Here is a 21,011-nt window from a genome sequence, read left to right as displayed (position 1 = left end):
GAAATTTTTCGAAAGACCGAGATATTATCGTTTTAGTAAATCTTAACTCTTATTAAAATGATTAATTTGAGGTGACCCGATCACACCTCATCAAAAAGGATTGGTGGCGACTCCGTTTTTGTTTTCATTTTCAAATCCAAGTCGATTCTTGGTTTTTTCAAAAATGGTTCTGACAAGCTTTCATAAGAACTATACATATATTTGACTTTAACTTAATTGATTCAAACCATTAGTATAAAGAGGTGGCATTAATTAAAATTGGGATTCAAGTAAAACTATGACGTGTTGGTAAAAACATATATAACAGTGTCTATTTTTAAAAATAATAAAGTGTTTATTATAAATCTTGATAAAGTAAAATGAGTACATTTATCCTATATATTTCTAAAATGTGTCATTTAATTTTTTATTATAATTAAAAAAAACCTGCATGATGTGTAAAAAAAGAATGTTAATTAATTGAATTACTTTATTTGAAAATTATTTTATGTAGTTTATTTTTGCTTATTAATTTCAACTAAAAATAATAATGCTAAAACATGCATTGATAATCATAAACGGAAATTTCACAAGTTTTTGTCTTATGTATGAGCATATTCAATTTTTTTCATTTTCATTATTTTTTATATTTGTTGAAAGATAATATCTTCATATGTGTCTGAATCTGAGTCAAATATAAGTGTTAGATATGAGCATTGAAGCCAGGAAGCAACATAATTTTTAGATACTAAATGTTTTATATATATATCTGTAACCATATCCTTGTTCTACTTAGGAAATGAACAAGACTCTTACATTAAGTGCTGATGCCTTTTTAAGATGAAAAGATTAAGAGTACTTAGATTCATTTGTCACTCAAATTGTCGGACCTCATATATCTTTCTAATGAATTATAGCTTTTAGATTGGACAAAATATCCTTTAAGAAACTTGCCTTCAAGCTTTCAACCAGAAAACCTTATTACACTTCTTCTATCTCATAACAATATTGAACAACCATGGAAGGAAAACAAAGTAAGAATGAACTCATTTCGTCTTTGCTTGCTATCCATGGAAAACAAAGTAAGAATGAACTCATTTCGTCTTTGTTTGCTAACTTATTTTGAGAAGAACGACTAAAATTTTATTAACAAAGAAGAATTACAATAAAATTAGCTTTCTTAAGTTTTTCTCTTTTACCTTTAATTTATTATTATTTTTAACAGCCCATGCATAAGTTGAAAGTGCTCAATCTCGAAGGGTCTGAAAACCTGATCAAGGCGCCAGACTCCACAGCTACCCCAAAACTCAAAACTCTGGTTTTGAAAGATTGTACTAGATTAGCATATGTTCATCCATCGATTGGAGTTCTTAAGAGGCTTAAGCTTCTGAATTTAAAAGACTGCAAGAGTCTTAGGAGTCTTCCAACCAAAATTGGAATGGAATCTCTTGAAGAATTAATTCTTTCAGGTTGCTCAAATCTTAAAAGATTTCCAGATATTGATGGCAAAATGTAATGCCTACTAGGGATTTAGTTAGATGGAACAAGCATTGAACAACTTCCCTCTTCAATTGGAAATCTGAGCAGTCCTGTTTTGTTAAATTTGAAAGATTGCATGAACCTTGTGAGTCTCCCAGGGAGCATAGGTGGGTGTAAAAGTTTAAAAACTCTTAATCTTTCTGATTGTTATAAAGTTGAAAATTTGCCAGAGAATCTGCAGCAACTGGAGTTTTTGGAAGTGCTTGACTTAAGTAAAACAGCCTTACGAAAATCATCATCCTTCATTTCTCAATTAGAAAAATCTTAAAGATTTGTCTTTCAAAGGGCACAAGGGACCTTCTTCCGAGTTACAAAAATATCTTCCTTCTCTGTTAAAGGTAACCCAAAGAGGAAGGACAAATTCCATTGCTCTGATGCTGCCTTCGTTGTTAGGTTTGAGTTCATTAACAAGGCTGAATCTACGGGACTGCAATCTTTTCGATATTCCTAGTGATATCTCTCGCCTATCGTCTTTGGAAAAACTTGATCTTGGTGGTAATAATTTTATCAGCATATCTTCGTGTCTTACTCAACTTTCCAAGCTTGGATGGCTTAGATTGTCAGATTTCAGGGCGCTTAAATCAGTGCCTGAGCTTCCAACAAATATACTATGTGTGAATATAGATGGTTGTACTTCTCTTGAAATAGTTGCGTATCCATCAAAAGTTTGCATTTCAAGATATTCTGAAAATATTTGCAATTCAAAGATTTGGGCAGGGATGGTAGGTGTTAATTGCTTCAGATTGGCTGAGAACGTCGATCCCTTAACATTGCTGAAAAAACATCTGAAGGTTCCTTAATATCTCTGTTTCTCTCAGTCTTATAATTATTCATGGTGTTAGTTACTAAACAACCAGAGGTTTATTTTGCAGGTATTTGGTTCAAGAGCAAAGCTTGATATTATTATACCTGGAAGTGACTCTTGGATCAAGATAGATTTGCCTCTGGAAGTTCGGATGATAGTCAATGGATGGGAGTTGCTTTGTGCTGCATTTTTATCTGTGATGATGCTTCAACGGCTGAGCAACTCATGTGTAGGCTGTTATCCATAATAGATATTCCAGACAAAAGGTCGATTGGAGTGGCTGGAGTTTCCGGTGCAATGAACAGGTCATAATGAAGGACCACATTTTCATTCGTTATTTCGCGTGACAAGTATCCAATTTCCTTGGAAGACAAATGTGGTGAACATGGTGAAACCAAGAATTTATGGATAATAGATACTGTTTGTTGGTGTTATGAACAAGGTGCAAGCAAGTTCAGCTTTGACTTGAGCAGCAAGGTTCGAGACTTGCAGAAGAAACAAAAACAGAATTCAAGAACAGAAGCAAGAATGGAAGTTTACTTTTTGATTAGTATTTTGGGTGTAATTGATTGTTCGTGTTCTGAATTTCATTTTGGAAGTTTACTTTTTCTTTTTAGGTTCCTCATTAAAATGGAAGCAAGAATGGGATTGCTATACGATTAATTCAAGTTTCCTTTGCATGCTTATGTTTAAAAATTTTAAAGAAAAATATTTTCAAGATAAAGTACATAAAAATAAACATCAAAGTCATTTTTTTTAAAATTTAATTTCGAACAAATATATTCGATTCGATTCGATTCGAATTCATCTTACTCCACTAAATTCGAGAAAATTTTAAATCAAATTAAAATGATAAAATAAAATTCGTGAATTTAATTAACTCAAATTTTTTATTTAATTCAATTAAATATTCACCCATGTCGAGATTGAAAAATGTAATCAACTAGAGATGAAATGTGGAGGAAGTTTGATAACTCCACGAGGAAGTCTGATAATAACTAAGGCGCAAATCCTTTGACGATGTTTAGATTATAATCATCTCTTTTTTTTATCTTTGTTATTAGACTATTTTCGTTAAGTCAATAACGGAAATTCTTTCACGAGCATATTCACACATCCAGCCGTGGAGACCTTAAACTTCGGTGAGCAGCTCTTCTCGCCTTCTTCGACATCTTGGACACCACCTTCATTTTTCAATTGAAAATCTTAAAATTCTGTCATTTAATGGGCACAAGGGACCATCAAATCTGCCTTCTCTTTCCAGGTGTTCCAAAGAGGAAGCATAGAATCCATGCCTTTAATGTTGCATTCATTGTCAGGTTTTGAGTTCATTAAGAAAGTCGAATCTAAGGTAGTGCAATCTTTGTGAAGGAGATATTTCTTGTCTATCCTCTTTGACATTTCTTGATCTTATTAGTAACAATTTCATCAGCATATCTTCATCTTTTACTCAATTTTCCAAGCTCGAATGTCTTATATTGTCAAATTGCAAGGAGCTTAAATCATTGCCTGAGCTTCTGACAAGCATAGACAGCGTGAGAATAGATTGTTGTGCTTCTCTGAACTAATTGCAAATCCATCTAAAGTATGCAATGTGATGGGTCTGCAATGCGATGGATTGGGCACGGTTTAATGGTATTCATTGGTACAGATTGGTTGAAAACGTCAGTGCATTAACATTGCTGAAAAAACATCTTAAGGTCGACTAATCTCTCTTTCTCACTTACAAAATCTCATACTCAATAATTTATGGTTTTAATTACCAACTTGGGTATTTTTCTTTTCCAGGTATCCGCAAACTCAAGAAAAATATTTGATATCATTATATCTGAGATGAAATCCCAGAATGGTTTAGCCAGCAACAGAGTTGTGACTTGTCAATTAAGATACCTCTAACTCTTAATATTCGAAACGATGGTGAATGGATGGGAGTTGCTCGTTGCTGCATTTTTGTCAATGAGGATATCGGTTGTGATGCTATTATCCATGGTAGAAATTGTCGAATAGTAGATATGAAGGACCACGTAAGCAATGTAACAATCAAAGTTGTGCAGAATTTGAACATGTTTATGAAGAAACAGAGGATGAAGCAGGGTCACAACCAAAACGGGTGAAAAGATTTTTCAATTTGTACTGGTTAGAATTTTATTCATTTTATTTTTTCTTTTAAACATAATTGAAACATGTAAAGTTCAATGAATTCTTTATTTTCTTTTTTATGTACTGCATTCTATATTTTTATATAAGAGAAAATCTTATATGTATATCCATAGGAGACCTACATTGTGAGTCTCCCAAGCGGCATAGGTGGGTGTATAAAATTCTGAATCTCTACGGTTTTATATTAATATTAATATTAACATATATTTAAATTTCTTACTATATTTTTTGAAAATATTTATGTATTTCTTTATATTTCTTTGAATTCCTAGAATTAGGATCAAATTGAGGTATTTGTAAATTTTGAGGTTAATTTTTTAAAATTACGACTAAATTAATATAATATGTAAACGTTGAGAGCTAAATTTATTACTATATCGATTTTTAACTTCAGCTCCCCATTTGTGCTTTTATTTGGAGTGACCAAAATGATCAAGTATATAACGTGAGTGTTAAATTATAATTTTTTTATTTTGGGTGCTTAAAATAAAAAATTATAGTTAGTGACTATCTTTGTAGTTTACCCTACAAATATTAATAGGTTCATGTGTATATATATCATTTGGTCAAAATTTTCTATTAGTTCTTATATTTTGTGTAGGTTGTGGATATAATCCTATACTATAATTTGGTCAATTGTGGTCTTTTTACATTTTAAATTATTCAATTTTAATCGTCGTATTTTTTGAATTTTGAAATTTAAGATCTAAACGATAAAACTATGTTATTCATGTACAATATTTAAAGTTGTAGATGTTCATCCATCCATTGGAGAGCTTGAGAGGCTAAAAGTCTTGAATTCAAGGGGCTGCAAAAGCCTTGGGACTCTTCCAATCAAAATTAGAATGGAATCTGTTGAAACATTCATTTTGTCAGGCTGCCTAAACTGCTAAAGTTTCCAGAGATTAATAGCAAAATGGAAGGTTTGTTGGAGCACTATTTAGATGAGACAGGCATTCAAGAACTTCCTTCTTCAATTCGAAACCTCGAGAAACTTGTTTTGTTAAATCTGAAAGATTGCAGTACCCTCAGAGTCTCCCAGGGAGCATAGGGACAAATTCTAAGTAGAATTCTTAGAGGAGCTTGACTTAAGTTGAACAACCATATCGAAACCACCACCTTCTTTTTCAATTTAAAAATCTTGAAGTTTTGTCTTTTAATGGGAGCAAGGGACCTTCATCTAAGTTACAACAACATCTGTGTTCCATTTTCAAGGTAAGCCAAAGAGGAAGGACAAATTCTATGGCTTTGATGTTGCCTTCGTTTTTGGTTTGAGTTCATTAGCAAGTCTAAGTTGAAGGGACTGCAATCTTTTATGAGGAGATATTCCTAGAGATATTTCTTGTCTATCCCCTTTTAAAAAACTTGCCCTTAGGACTGTCCGCCAGTTGCATTTTTTGGCGTGCACTTTTAACTTGTCCGCCACTGCTGCATGGTGGGTCAACTTTCAACAACTGCATTAACAAATTTGAATCTAAGGAGTTGCAATCTTTGTGAAGGAGATATTCCTACAGATATTTCTTCTCTATCCTCTTCGGCACATCTTGATCTTGGTCGTAACAATCTCATCACCATACCTTTGTCTCTTAATCGATTTTTCCAAGCTTTCTTTTCTTGGATTGTCAAAATGCAAGGAGCTTAAATCATTGCCTGACCTTTTAACAAGTCTAGAAATGGTGAACATAAATGGCTGTGCATCTCTGGAAATAGTTGCAAATCCATCAAAAGTTTGCAATTCGATGGATACAACTTGTATTTTTGCTGTTAACTGCTATAGACTGGCTGAGAACACCAATTCTTTAACTTTGTCGAAATAACATCTGAAGGTCGAATAATTTTATCTCTTTTCCACTTGCAAAATCTCATACTTAAGAATTTATGGTTTTAGTTATCGGACGGTAGGTGTCTTATTTTGCAGGTATCTGCAAATTCAAGATAAGTATTTGATATTTTTATACCTGGAGGTGAAATCCTTGAATGGTTCAACCACCTGAGAGTTGACTCTTTAGTCAACTTACCACTGCCTCTCAATATTCGGAATGATAGCCAATGGATGGGAGTTGCTTTCTGCTGCATTTTGTGAATGATGATGCTTCAAGGGATGAGAATGTCGAGCCTAAAGCTTATATCCATCCAAAGAATTGTGTAACAATGGCGGAATTACGATGTTAATATTAGGGCCAAGCAAAAATTAGATGTGTTACGTAACAATCTATTCAAAAGAAACAATATTTAAGCATAACAATTGATTCAAAAGAAGTAATATTCTAATATAAAATCGATTTAAACTTATAAACAATTTACATGTTAGTAGTGAGGAATCTGTTTTTGACTGTTCAATTCTCAAAATATTAGTGATTCATTCTATATTTTATAGAAAGATATTAATATTATACAATTCTCAAAATTCTATATTTTTATACAATTCTTTGAATTTTTAGAATTAGGATAAAATTGAGAGTATTTGTAACTTTTGAGGGTTAATTTTTTAAAATTATGGATAAATCGATATAATATATAAAAATTGAGGGCTAAATATGTGATGATACCGATTTTTTTAACTGCCACATCAACTTGTTATTTGTAATTTTAACGAATGTAACCAGAATGATCGAACTACTAAATGTGGATCCTTAGATTGCAAACATTTTATTTTGGGTGCCTAAAATGAAAAATTTTTATAGTTAAGTGTCTATTTGTGTAGTTTACCCTACAAATTTTAATAGGTTCACATCTATATATATCATTCGAGTTGATTCGAGTTAATTGAATTATTCGAGTCAACTAGAACATTTTTTTCTAATTTCGAGTTGAGTTTTCGAATTCAAATAACTCGAATAATTGAATAAATCAAATACTAAACTATAATATTTTACATTTTACCCTAAACTCTTAAACATTTTTACTTTTCCTCAAAACTTTTACTTCCTATCATTTTCCTCCAAAATTTTACTCCCCATCCCAACCCCTTCCTCTACCCAAACCCATTTACCTCAATTTTTTTTGAATATTTTACCCCAGAATTTTACTCTTCTATTTTTCCCCCAAAATTTTTACTCCTCACACGTCCCCAAAACTTTTACTCCTCTCTCCTCCCAACCCTCCTCTACCTCAAACTCATTTTCTCCACAATTTTATTTTTAATATTTTCTCCCAAATTTACTCCCCAAATTAATTTCTCCCAAAATTTTACTTTTCTCCACAAATTCATCGTTCTTTTCCTTAATTTTTCATTTGATGGAACTTCGAGGTTGTTAGTGAAAGTAGGATAACGTCTTGTCCTTTACTTTTTACTTCTTGGAAGTGTATGTGTTTATAGTTTACTATTTTGTATACAAATTAATAATTTGGGGATGGCCGGCTACTGGTTTTAGTCTATTCTTAATATTATGTAAAACTTTTATATTTTTGAATAACCTCAAATGTTTACCTTTAGGATTAGGAAGTAATCAATGATATATATATGTTGAGAGCTATGAATTGAACCAAGAAATCAATCTTATTAATCAAGATTGAATGAGAATGTATTTTCAGAATACAAAGCATAGTATTTATAATACAAACCCTCTCAACTTAACTAACTGTTAACAGCCTAAACTACCTTAACGTCCACAACAGCTATCATACTCTAATAATATATATATATATATATATTATAAGAACACTCGTTAAAAAACTTATAATAATATCTCGTCCATAATTAAACTACCTCCATGGATTCTTCCTTTTCTGATATGTGACCCGATTTCTACCACTACATGCTTCGATATCTACACAGAAATTGCCTACAAACCTCTGTTTACTTTTCCTTGCAAATTTGATCTATTCTTCTCTTTCTTCATGCTCCTATATTTAAAAGACTCTTTCTAGTTTGTTTCTGATATCTGACATCTGTTTTCTGATTTTGATCACAAGTGTCAGATATCTTTTTCTTCTCATCATGTTGTCGTTACCTTCAACTTCATCCTCCATTTCTAGAAAGAAATATGATGTTTTCTTAAGTTTTAGAGGTGAAGATACCCGCAAAAACTTCACCGATCATCTCTATGATGCTCTAAAAAGGACTGGGATTGTCACCTTCAGGGATGACCCAAAGCTGGAGGCCGGCGAAGAGATCGCGCCAGGGCTGTTTAAAGCCATTCAGCAATCATGGTGCTCCGTAATCGTATTTTCAGAGTCTTACGCTTCCTCGGGTTGGTGCTTGGACGAACTTACTGAGATTGTTAAGCAGAAAAAGGACAAGGGTTATAAAGTGTTTCCAGTTTTCTATGGCGTGGACCCATCTGATTTAAGACAACAGAAAGGAAAAGTTGAAGAAGCCTTTGCGGAACATGAAAAGAGATATGATGAAGATAAGGTCCAAAGGTGGCGAAATGCTTTAACTCAAGTCGCAAACATTAAGGGATGGCATTTAAATCACAGGTGATTCCTTTATATCTTCTCTCTTTTCTTTTTTAATGCTTACATGATGTTCTTCTCTATTTAGAATGTTATATCCATGTCCATTAGCTGTTGATTTCTTGTTTGGAGACCAAATTCTTTTTTTGTTTGTGTTTATAGGCATGAAATCGAATTTATTGGAGACATTGTTAAAAAGATATCTACAAAATTATGTGAAACATATCCAATTTTACATGATGAATTAGTTGGAATTACTTCACGCTTGGAGGGTTGTATGCGAAAATAGAAATTGGTGAAGATGATGTCCGCATTATCGGAATTTGTGAAATGGGTGGCATCGGTAAAACAACTCTTGCAAGAGTTGCTTACACTCAAATGTCACCTCATTTTGAAGGTAAAAGTTTTCTTGCTGATGTTCGAGAAGTTTCAAATAAATGTGGACTTGTTTCGTTACAGAAACAACTTCTTTCTCAAATCTTGTCTGAGGAATACTTTAATTTCTTCAATATTCATGAAGGAATTGCCTTAATTAACCACAGGTTATCTAATAAAAAGATTCTTGTTGTTCTTGATGATGTTGATAACCTACAACATCTAAAATGCTTGGTTGGAAGGCGTGATTGGTTCGGTTTAGGGAGCAGAATTATTGTAACAACAAGAGACGAACATTTGCTCCGATCTTACCGAGTTGATGATGTGTATAAGCCTACAACATTGAATGCCAATGATGCACTTCAACTATTCAATTTGAAAGCTTTTAATAGTGAGACAAGGCTAGAAAATGATTTTAGTGAGCTTTCTAAACAAGTTTTAAAATATGCCGGAGGTCTTCCCTTAGCTCTTGATGTTTTGGGTTCCTTTTTGTGTGATAGAGATGCAGCACAATGGAGAAGTGCAATAGAAAGACTTGAAAGAGATTCCAACAAAGAAATTATTGAGAGACTTCAAATAAGCTTTGATGGATTGGACCAAACTGAGCAAAACATATTTCTAGATATAGCTTGCTTCTTTAATGGGGAGGAGAAAGATTTTGTAATAAAAGTATTAGATGGTTGTGAGTTTTTTCCGGATATTGGAATTGATGTTCTCATTAAGAAATCTCTACTAAGAGTTAATAAAGACAACAAATTGTGGATGCATGACTTGCTACAAGAAATGGGAAGAAAAATTGTTAGGGAAAAATCTGTTGATGAACCCGAAAACGTTGCATTGGGAGAAAGATGTTTATCATGTGCTAACAAAAACACGGTGAGTCATTCCATAAAAATTATATATATTCTAACTTTAGCTTAATTGATTCAAACATGGTATTAAGATGCAACTTTATTAAATTTGAGATTCAACCCAAAACTATGACCTTTTGTACCAAAAACATAAATAACCTATTATATTTATTAAGTGTTTATTTTTAAAAATAATAAAGTGTTTATTTTAAATATTCATGAAGTAAAATGAGTACATTTGTCTTGTATATTCTAAAATTTCTCATTTAAATTTTTTATTATAAATATTTTTAAAAGAACCTCCACCATAGGTATAAAAATAATTTTATTTCATTGAATTACTTTTGTTGAAAAATATTTTATTTAGTTAATTTTATTTATTAATTTTAACTAATAATAATAATGCTAAACATGCATTGATAATTATAAATATAAAATTCATGAGTTTTTGTCTTATGTTTTATTTTTTTTATTTTAGGCTACAAAAATGATTGAAGGCATAATCATCGACAATAAAGATTTAAAATATATATATATATATATATATATATATTATAATGTTGATTGTTGTTATTTTTTTAAAAAATAACAAAAATCTTCAATACTTGGTATTTAGAAAAAAAATAAAAGGAAAAAGAGTGGTATGTATGCATACATGTATGCATTTGGTTGTATCTATTTTATTACATTTTCTCTTTAGCCAAACACTTGTGTGTATATCATGGTTTCTAGCAGTAGGGCAGAACAATTATTGAGGGTGGCGAATGAAATTTTAATTTTTATAGTCAATATCTTTATAATTCTTAAAGGATTAAATCAAATTTTTATAATTTTAGAAGGGCAAAGTGTAATTTTATCTTTCCTAATTTAATATTTTAAAAATTTTTAAAACTTAAATAGTAATTTCTATTTTAGGGAGGGTCCTGCCACCTTAGATTCGCCTCTACTAGCAATGTGAGTTTGTGAATATCAACTCCAATTCTTTCAAGCTATATATGTTGTTCAAATTTGGATATAGGTGTTATATATGTGTGTTTGGTACTATTCAATTTTTTTCTTTTACATTTTCATTGTTTTTGAGATTCTTTGGAATATCATATCTTCATATCTATGTCTGAATATGCATCGATATAAGTGTTAGTCATGGGCATTTCAAAAAAAAGTGATGAAGCAACATAACTTTTAGATACTAATGGTCTATATATCTATAATCATATTCTTGTCCTACTTAGGAAATGAACAAGACTCTCACTTTGGCCGGGATGCCTTCTTGAAGATGAAAAGATTAAGACTGCTCATAATCCTTTGTCAATCAAATTGTTGTGATCTAACATATCTTTCTAATGAGTTAAGGCTTTTAGATTGGATGGGATGTCCTTTAAGATCATTGCCTTCAAATTTCCAACCGAAAACCTTGTTATACTTCTCCTATCTTATAGCAACATTGAACAACTATGGAAGGAAAACATAGTAAGAATTAACTCATTTGGTCATTGTTTTCTATCTTATTTTGAGAAGAAAGATTAAATTTTTATTAACATTAAAGAATAACAAGAAAAATGAGCTTTCCTATGTTATTCTCTTTTTATCTCTAATTTATTATTATTTTCAACAGCTTTTATATAAGTTGAAAGTGCTCAACCTCAAAGGGTCCGAAAACCTGATGAAGACACCAAACTTCAACTACTCCAAATCTTGAAATTTTGGTTTTGGAAGGTTGTACTAGATTAGCAAATGTTCATCCATCCGTTGGAGTTCTCAAGAGGCTTAAGGTTTTGAATGTAAGAGGCTGCAAAAGTCTTAGGAGTTTTCCAACCAAAATTGGAATGGAATCTCTTGAAAAGTTAATTCTTTCAGGTTGCTCAAATCTTGAAAGCTTTTCAGAGATTGATGGCAAAATGGAATGTTTGCTAGAGCTTTATTTAGATGGGACATGCATTAAAGAGCTACCTTTTTCAATTGGAAATCTGAGCAGTCTTGTTTTGTTAAATTTGAAAGGTTGTAGGAACCTTGTGAGTCTCCCAAGCAGCATAGGTGGGTGCAGAAGTTTAAAAATTCTTAATCTTTCTGGTTGTTATAAAGTTCTATCTTTTAATGGGAGCAAGGGACCTTCTTCCAAGTTACAAAAATATCTGCCTTCTCTGTTAAAGGTAATCCAAGAGGAAGGACAAATTCCATGGCTCCTATGGTGCCTCCGTTGTTAGGTTTGAGTTCATTAACAAAGCTGAATTTAAGGGACTGCAATCTTTGTGAAGGAGATATTCCTTGTGATATTTCTCACCTATCCTCTTTGGAGAGACTTGACCTTAGTGGTAACAATTTCATCAGCATACCGTCGTCTCTTATTCGTCTTTCTAAGCTTGAAACTCTTGAATTGTCAGGTTGCAGGGCGCTTAAATCGTTGCCTGAGCTTCCAACAAGTATACAAAGTGTAACAATAAATGGTTGTACTTCTCTGGAAATAGTTGAAATCCATCAAAAGTTTGCAATTCAATGGATATGAGACAGATTTTAGGTATTAACTGCTACAAATTGGCTGAGAACATCAATGCATTAACACTGTTGAAAGAACATCTTAAGGTTCGTTAATTTCTTTGTTTCTTTCAGTCTCATAATTATTCATGGTGTTAGTTACCAAACAATCAGAGATTTATTTTGCAGGTATTTGGAAATTCAAGAAAAATGTTTAATGTTATTATACCTGGAAGTGAAATCCCAGAATGGTTTAGTCAACAAATAGGTGGCTCTACGATTATGATAGATTTGCCTCTGGAAGTTCTGAGTGATAATCAATGGATGGGAGTTGCTTTGTGCTGCATTTTTGTCAGTTATGATGCTTCAGAGGATGAGGGACTCATGTGTCAAGCTGTTATCCTTGATAGATATTCTAGATATGCCAATTGGACTGAATATATGTTCCAGGGTAGAAATATTCGAAAAGTCAATTGGTGTGGCTGGATTGTAAATGAGCATTTTGAGCAGCCTGTAATGAAAGAGCACATTTTAATTCGTTATTTTTCCGTGACATTTTGTTTCCAATTTCCTTGGAAGACAAATGTGGTGAACATGATGAAACCAAGAATTTATGGGCAACAGATTGCTTCGATCATGAATACTATCAACTTTGGCTATCTTTCGGACATAAACGTAGTGTTTGGGTGAAGAAATGCGGTGTTAGAATAGTGTATGAGAGCGATTTGGAAGAAATGGAATATGAGAGCGATTTGGAAGAGATGGAATATGAGAGCGATTTGGAAGAGATGGAACAAATACAAGAGCTGCATAGTAGTCAGTGTTGTGCAAATTTTGAAGATATCCAGCAAGACACTGCTGATGATGGATCAATAGCTAACAGTTCCCTTATAAAGCGAAAACGTAATATCTATGAGGAGATGGATGAAGGGCGGCAACAAAAATGGATGCAAAAAATTTTCAATTCTATAATGAGCAGACTGGGAAGATGCATTAATTGTGGTAAATTACTTCATTGGCCTTATCCTATTAATTCTTTCTTTAAAACTTTTTAATTTACGGTATTATTTATAATTTTTATTTCATTTAAAGTGTTCATTTTTGATATTTTTATTTTACAAGAAATGAGATATAATCTTCCAAATATATCTAATTAACTTAAAATTTTTGAATATATACATGATGAACACAAACTTGTAGTATTCTCGATATCCCAAATTCGGATAACATAGTCTTCTGTACTCTTCAAAATATTATTTATTTAATTTTTGTTTCTTATATAATTGAATTTTATCATCGCAGATTGAAGAAATATAATTAGCTTGAGACAAAAGGTGGAGGAAGTTTGATTGCTCCATGAAGAAGCAGCTAATAAGCTGCAAATCCTTTCACAAGGTTTGGATCATAATTGTCTTTTACCTTTTCCATCAGACTGCTAAGTAAAACGCCATTTCATTTTTGTTTGAGATTGTCAAACACCAAGTTATGTGTTAAATGCGATATTTAAACCTTTAAAATTGTTGTTTATATATTTGGAGGATTAATTATATTCATATGTTTATATAACAAATATTAAATAAGAATAATATAAGACATATTGGATATAATATACCATTAGGTGCCAATAATGTAGTTTTGGGTGATTCAATGCTTGCTTCAATGGTATTCGGATTGCGTTGTTTTGTAGTTAAAAGGGAAAAATCATGGCCAAAATTTTATGGACACATTTATTTCCTGCAACTTCATTAAGAAAACAGTACCTTAAAACTATAATGAATATCGGAATATTTTTAAATATTTCTAGTATTCTAATGAGTATAAATGAAGGGTGTAATCTCACTTGAATAATTATAATTATACAATTAATATTAGTTGAATAATTATGTCTTCTTAACAATGTGATTATTCAGAAAAGATATATTTTAAAAGTTATAACTCTATGAATAGACATGAGAGTTCCTTTAAAAAGTATTGTAGAAGTTCTTTATAAAATTGATTTTCTTGTTATACTTTGCTTAGTGCTTAGTGAACTATTTTCGTTAGTTCAAAACGAAATAGTATCGAGTTTCATTGTATCATCGAGATTTATTTGCTTAAAACTCATTTGCGCACCGAGTATAAGTGGAGGCGAGTAGAATATTAAAGATAGTGGCTTGATACATAATTTGGAGCCTTATCTTATTGTTTCTTTTCTTTTTGTTTAAATTGTTGTTCGTGTTCCGTTTGTGTATTCGAGATTTTACTCAACAAAATTCGCATGAACTATAAGTAATTCTCATATTGACAAAACAATTATTTTGTATATTATTATAGCATAAACCCAAACATTACGTGGTTATATTGCCTTCCAAGTTGAGCATGTTGCTTGGTCTTGGGCTGCCGAGGGTAGCTAATTTCTCAAATTCAAAGATAAATATAGTGTTAAGGTGAAGAAGTGCGGTGTTAAAGTAGTGTATGAGAGAGATTTGGAAGAGATGGAACAAATACAAGAGCTGCATAGTAGTCAGTGTTGTGCAAATCTTGAAGATATCCAGCAACACTATGCTGATAATAGATTAATAGCTAACAGTTCCCTTATAAAGCGAAAATGTAATATCTATGAGGAGATGGATGAAGGGCGGCAACAAAAATGGACGCAAAAAATTTTCAATTCTATAATGGGCAGACTGGGGAAGAAGCATTAATTGTGGTAATTTACTTCATTGGCCTTATCCTATTAATTCTTTCTTTAAAACTTTTTTAATCTACAGTATTATTTATAATTTTTTATTTCATTTAAAGTACTCATTTTTTATATTTTGCTTCAGAAGAAATAAGATATAATCTTCCAAATATATGTAATTAACTTAAATTTTTGAACATATACATGTTGAAGACAACTTGTATTCTACGCATACCTCAAATTTGGATAACATAATTTTCTGTACCCTTCAAATATTATTCATTTAATTTTTTGTTCCTTATATAATTGAATTTTATCATCGCAGATTTAAGAGAAATATAATTAGCTTAAGACAAAAGGTGGAGGAAGTTTGATTGCTACATGAAGAAGCAGATAATAAGATGCAAATCCTTTCACAAGGTTTAAATGTATAAAACAAACAAATGGAGATAATCTAAAGATACAATTTAGATTGAAGTTGGTGGAAGTAGAGAATGGAGTTCCTTGAGAAAACAGTAATGTATATATGAAGGTATAAAATGTAAAATCCCATATTGACCATACAATTGTTTCCTATATTATTTATAAAACACAAGATTAGATGACTGAGCTGATGTCTAAGTGAAATCGTGGGCTTCGAAGCCACCTCCATTCCCCAATCTCCGCGAACGTGGTAGCCAATTTCTCAGTTAACTTCTTTTTCTTTTTCTCTTTTTCTGTTTATAATTTTTGCCACATCAGACCAAAAAAATTATCTTAAATTACCAAATTAAAAAATAATTATAATTGGGTGATTTATGGTGTAGATTACCCCAAAAGATTTTATAAAGTGTCCAAACAACTTTCTCTCAAAAATACATTACAGAACGAACAAATAATTGCTCTCAATGCTTAGTATAAAACCTATTCAAGCCTTTTAATTATATAATAGTTTCAAGACTTGCTAATATGCTATAGATTAATTACAATAAATTCTCCTATTAGGCTCCTTTTGGATGCCAGGAAAACATTTTCCCGAAAATGTATTTCTGGTTTTACCGTGTTTGAAGCATGAAAACATTTTACAAATGTAAAATATTTTCCAAGAGATGGATAAAATCTCAGTCACTTTAGGGAAAATTTGTTAGAATTTTATTTTCTGTAAGACATTTTCCATCTCCTTCTTCGTCCAGGTAAAACTCCTCCTTCTCCCATTCTTCATCTTCTTATTATTTCTCCTCTTTTTCCTTAGTCCGTCCCATATCTTCAAAATCATCAACAAGGGAAGCAAGCTAAAGCAGTCACCCTTTCTTTGGTGTTTGGAAGCTACTTGTATATCTGCATTAACTGGTTTCATCTACACTTTGACGAGGCATTCTCTTCTCTCAGAATTGCTAACTACAAGTCATTCATACGACTCCACGTCAATCGTGATGGTGATCTTGAAGTTTTCACTCTTGCAGTCGATAAGGTAAGAAACCTAGAGTGATTCACTGGCCACAATCCTTTTCTTCATGGTTTGAATGTATACATTAATCCTTTGAGATGCAGGTTCCAAGGGAATGGATGTTGGATCCTGATTGGGATATGGAGCAGAAGCCAGAAGCAGCCACAACAGTTGAGCCATAGGAGAAATACCTAGCAAATGGAGTGCAGCAGCAAGGCAGCAAGATCCAGTGAATACAGTCAGGGTGGTTGACCATTTTGTTATAAGACAAAATGAGAAACCTGATTTTGTATCAAGTAATGGGTCAGTTAGTCGCTGATCCTTGTTGTAACATCATTCTAGTGCAGCAGCAAGGCAGCAAGATCCAGTGAATACAGTCAGGGTGGTTGACCATTTTGTTATAAGACAAAATGAGAAACCTGATTTTGTATCAAGTAATGGGTCAGTTAGTCGCTGATCTTTGTTGTAACATCATTCTAATTTCTTAAATATAGGCAGCAATGAAGGGAATGTATATATGTCAAATGTCATAGTTGTTTAGATGGACTAGCATCATTCAAATGTTAAATGTTAATGCAGCTAATAGTGGTTTTTCACAGCCATATCATGCTTTGTAGTTGAGGGATTTTAAATGGAAGCTTATAGTTGAGCTTTTGATTAGAATTATCCAAAATAATTATAGTTGTAGTGAGAGAAAGTGGTTTAATTTGAGGTTTTTTAAATGTTTTTTTAGAAGGTATAATCCATTTATAGTGGATTAGATCAAAAACAAATCTTTCTACTATTCAATTAATGGATTAATATATATTTGTTTAATTTAAAATAGTTTTTATGAAATATTTTTAGGAAATCTGCCAAATAACATAAAATATTTTATCTGATTCATCCAAACAATAGAAAAGTAAATTATTTTCCACAAAAGTAAATCATTTTCCAGAAATCATTTTCAAAAATATTTTACTAGCAAACAAACGGAGCCTTAAACAACAAGCAAAATAAAACAATATAATAATAAAGACTAACATAACATAAACTATTAGAGATATGTCTTCAATTCCATCCTTATCCAATCTCCTCAATCCAAAAATATGATTGCATGATCTAATTCAATTCAATATTCATGATAATTTTTTTCAAATGGGTTGAACTTCATAAATTTTTATACTTCCAAAATATTAGCATTATTCAAACATGGCAACTAACAAAGGTCTATTGTAATGTTAGTCTTAATAGCCACTACCATTAACACCTTGACAATCACTTTAAAACACTTGTATCAACACTAAAACAAGATTTAATGACACCTTTAACACAAAACAGATTCGTCAAAGCAAAGGATAGTACAAAAATCAAATATCAACCAAGAAAGCATTCCCAATTCATCAAATCAATTCTTTTATATGTGGATAAATTATTTCTAAGTTAACATTTATTTGCTATTAGCGGTTGTGTTCCTCTTAATGTATATTATCAACTTTAAGCTTAATTATTGAGTCAATTTGAGTATAAAATTTAATAAACAAGTTTAATCGAGAGTTTCAAATTTTGAGTTAAACTCAACTTTTACAATATTTAAGCTCGACTCAATTCGATTACACCCATGTATTTTTCCAATTTTGTTCTAATGGTCACGATGTCTTACTTTGTGTTGCAAGTAGAGTTAAATCTTATTGTGATTATGTGAATATTAATATGAGCTAAATTATAATTGTTTGGTGCTCATATAGAATTAATGTTGTTTAGTTTTTAAGTGAAACCAATTCATTTTATAAAAAAATTCAACTTTCATGGAATAAAGTGCATGACTTACTTTTATGTCAATAACCATAATAATTGATGCAGAATTTGATATATTATGCAACGGAAAATAATTTTTGTACAAAATATAGAGAATCCGGTTTTGGAGAATTATTGTGACCAAAATACTGTTGATTAGAATTTAAAATTTGAATTAATAAATATCTGTGATCAAAGTAAGTTCTTCCACTAGTTTACTCTCTTTGAACATGCAAAACTTATTTACAGTTTAACCCTTCACAAAGCATATATATTTAACTGAGCATGAAATTTTTCCTTTCCAAATTTCCTATCGTTAGCCCTCATCTTCCTCATCTATTTTAAGGAGAAATTTTTCAAATAAATAAAATGACCAATCCAAATCAAATGAAGAAGTATTATGTGGTTTTGGTGAGAAGATGTTAAGCACTTATAGTTTATAGCATGAGTGTGCCTCTAATGTTATTGGTATGATTTGAATTATGGAGTAGATACTAAGCTATAATGTAGCTTAACACATTGTTGTTTAATGCATAGATGAAAGATGGATTAAAACTCTCGATTGAAGTCACGACCTCAACGCGTACTATAGCTTGAAGGAGAGTATGAAATTAATTTTTTGGTACAAGATGAATGAAAAAATTTAATTGAAGTTTATGTTTAAGAGTTTAATTTTTGGATTCATAATTTTTCATTAAGAGAGTTGAATCTAATGGACTGCAATCTTTGTGAAGGAGATATTCCTAGTGATATTTGTTGTCTATCCTCTTTGAAAGAACTTTATCTTAATGGTAACAATTTCATCAGCATACCTTCATCGTTTACTCGATTTCTCAAGCTTGAACGTCTTGGAATATTGTCAAAGTGCAGAAAGCTTAAATCAGTGCCTGGCTTTCTAACAAATATAAAAAGTGTGTAGTTAGAAGGTTGTGGTTGTATGGAAACAATTGCAGGTCCATCAAAGGAATGCAATTAAATTGATTGGACAGATATTGTAGGTGCAAATTGCAACAGATTGGCTGAAAACACCAATGCATTAACATTGGAAAAAGTCTTAAGGTTGATAAATATCCTTTTGCTTTGCAAAATGTCGTATTAACAATTTATGGATTTCATAATAACAAATGACAGGTGTTCCATTTTGCAGGTATTTGCAAATTCAAGAGAAGTATTTGATATTATTATACCTGGAAGTGAAATCCCAGAATGGTTCAACCATCAAAGAGTTGGCTTTTCATGGAGTTACCATTGCCTCTCAATATTCGGAATGATAGTCAATGGATGGGAATTGCTTTCTGCTGAATTTTTGTTAATGATGTTAAAAACTTGGATGTTTAAAAATGAAAAATAAAACCTGGGTGTTAAACAAAAGGATAATCTAAAGATAGAATTTAGATTAAAGTCGGTGGAAGTAGAGAATGGAGTTCCTCGAGAAAACAGTACTGTATATAAAATGTAGAATCCCACATCGACAAAACAATTGTTCATTGTATTTTTATAAAAGCCAACATTATAAAATAGGTTTCCTTGTTAGTGAAGCTGTGGGCTTCAAAGGCGCCCCCATTTGGCACGAATGGGCTGATTGTTGACTATGTCTGGGGTTGGCCCCCAATTTCGGGGTGGTAGAAAATTCACAATGGTTGGATGGATTTGAGTTATGTTCTGTGTTGGTCAGTTTGTACTATCCTCCATGGATGGGTAGCATTTACTTATTTTTTTTTTAACATCGTAAAAAATCAAAGATAAACCTTGAAAGCATTCCCAAATTCATCAAATCAATTTTTATATGCATCAAATTATTTCTAAGTTAACATTTATTCGCTATTAGCATTTGTATTATATATTGTTAAGCTTGAATATAAAAATTGATAAAAGCTTCATCAAGAATTCCAAATTTTGACTCAAACTTAACTTTAATAATATTCAAGCTCGACTCTACTTGATTACTCCTATGTATTTTTCTAATTTTGTGCTAATGGTCATGATGTTTACTTTGTGTTGTGGTAGAGTCGACTCTTAATTAATGTGATTGTGTGAATATTAGTATGAGGTAAATTCTAATTGTTTGGTGCTCTTATAGAATTAATGTTGTTTAGTTTTTAATTGAAACCAACTCATTTTATAGACAGAAATTCAACTTTTGGGAATAAAGTGCATGATTTACTTTTGTGTCAATATCCGTCATAAATTGATGTAGAATTTGATATATACAATGGATGATAATTTCTGTACAGAAATTTTTTGTACAAAATATAGGAATCCAGTTTTGGGGAATTATTGTGACCAAAACACCCTTCACAAAGCATGTATCTTTAACTGAGAATGAATTTTTTACTTTCCAAAAATAAGTATTATTGGTTTTCGTGAGGAGATATTAAGCGTTTATAGTTTATAGCATGGTGCGCTTCTAATGTTATTGGTAAGATTTGAATTATGGAGTAGTTACTAGCTTAACACATTGTTATTTAATGCATAGGTGAAAGATGGATTGAAACTCTTTATTAAAGTCCGACCTCAAGCATCACTATGGCTTAAAGGGAGTATGAAATTAATATTTTGATATAAATA

The 21,011-nt window shown here is 31.5% G+C and overlaps 2 protein-coding genes across 2 annotated transcripts; both read left to right on the top strand.

The window, feature by feature from the left end:
- The first annotated feature begins 8,202 nt into the window (after positions 1-8,202).
- On the top strand, positions 8,203-8,909 carry LOC128288787 (disease resistance protein RPV1-like). The gene has a single exon (XM_053024940.1). It carries the CDS (start codon positions 8,424-8,426, stop codon positions 8,907-8,909), a length of 486 nt encoding a protein of 161 aa, XP_052880900.1. The 5' UTR covers positions 8,203-8,423.
- A 302-nt stretch (positions 8,910-9,211) lies between these two features.
- Positions 9,212-15,263, top strand: LOC128288786 (TMV resistance protein N-like). Its single transcript, XM_053024939.1, has 7 exons — positions 9,212-10,106; positions 11,824-12,177; positions 12,258-12,527; positions 12,623-12,687; positions 12,769-13,030; positions 13,159-13,581; positions 14,989-15,263. Exons 1-7 carry the CDS (start codon positions 9,212-9,214, stop codon positions 15,261-15,263), a joined length of 2,544 nt encoding a protein of 847 aa, XP_052880899.1.
- Positions 15,264-21,011: the final 5,748 nt, after the last annotated feature.

Source organism: Gossypium arboreum, unplaced genomic scaffold, assembly GCF_025698485.1.
Source record: "Gossypium arboreum isolate Shixiya-1 unplaced genomic scaffold, ASM2569848v2 Contig00286, whole genome shotgun sequence".
Lineage (NCBI taxonomy): Eukaryota > Viridiplantae > Streptophyta > Magnoliopsida > Malvales > Malvaceae > Gossypium > Gossypium arboreum.
This window is presented reverse-complemented; position numbering and strand designations above follow the sequence as displayed.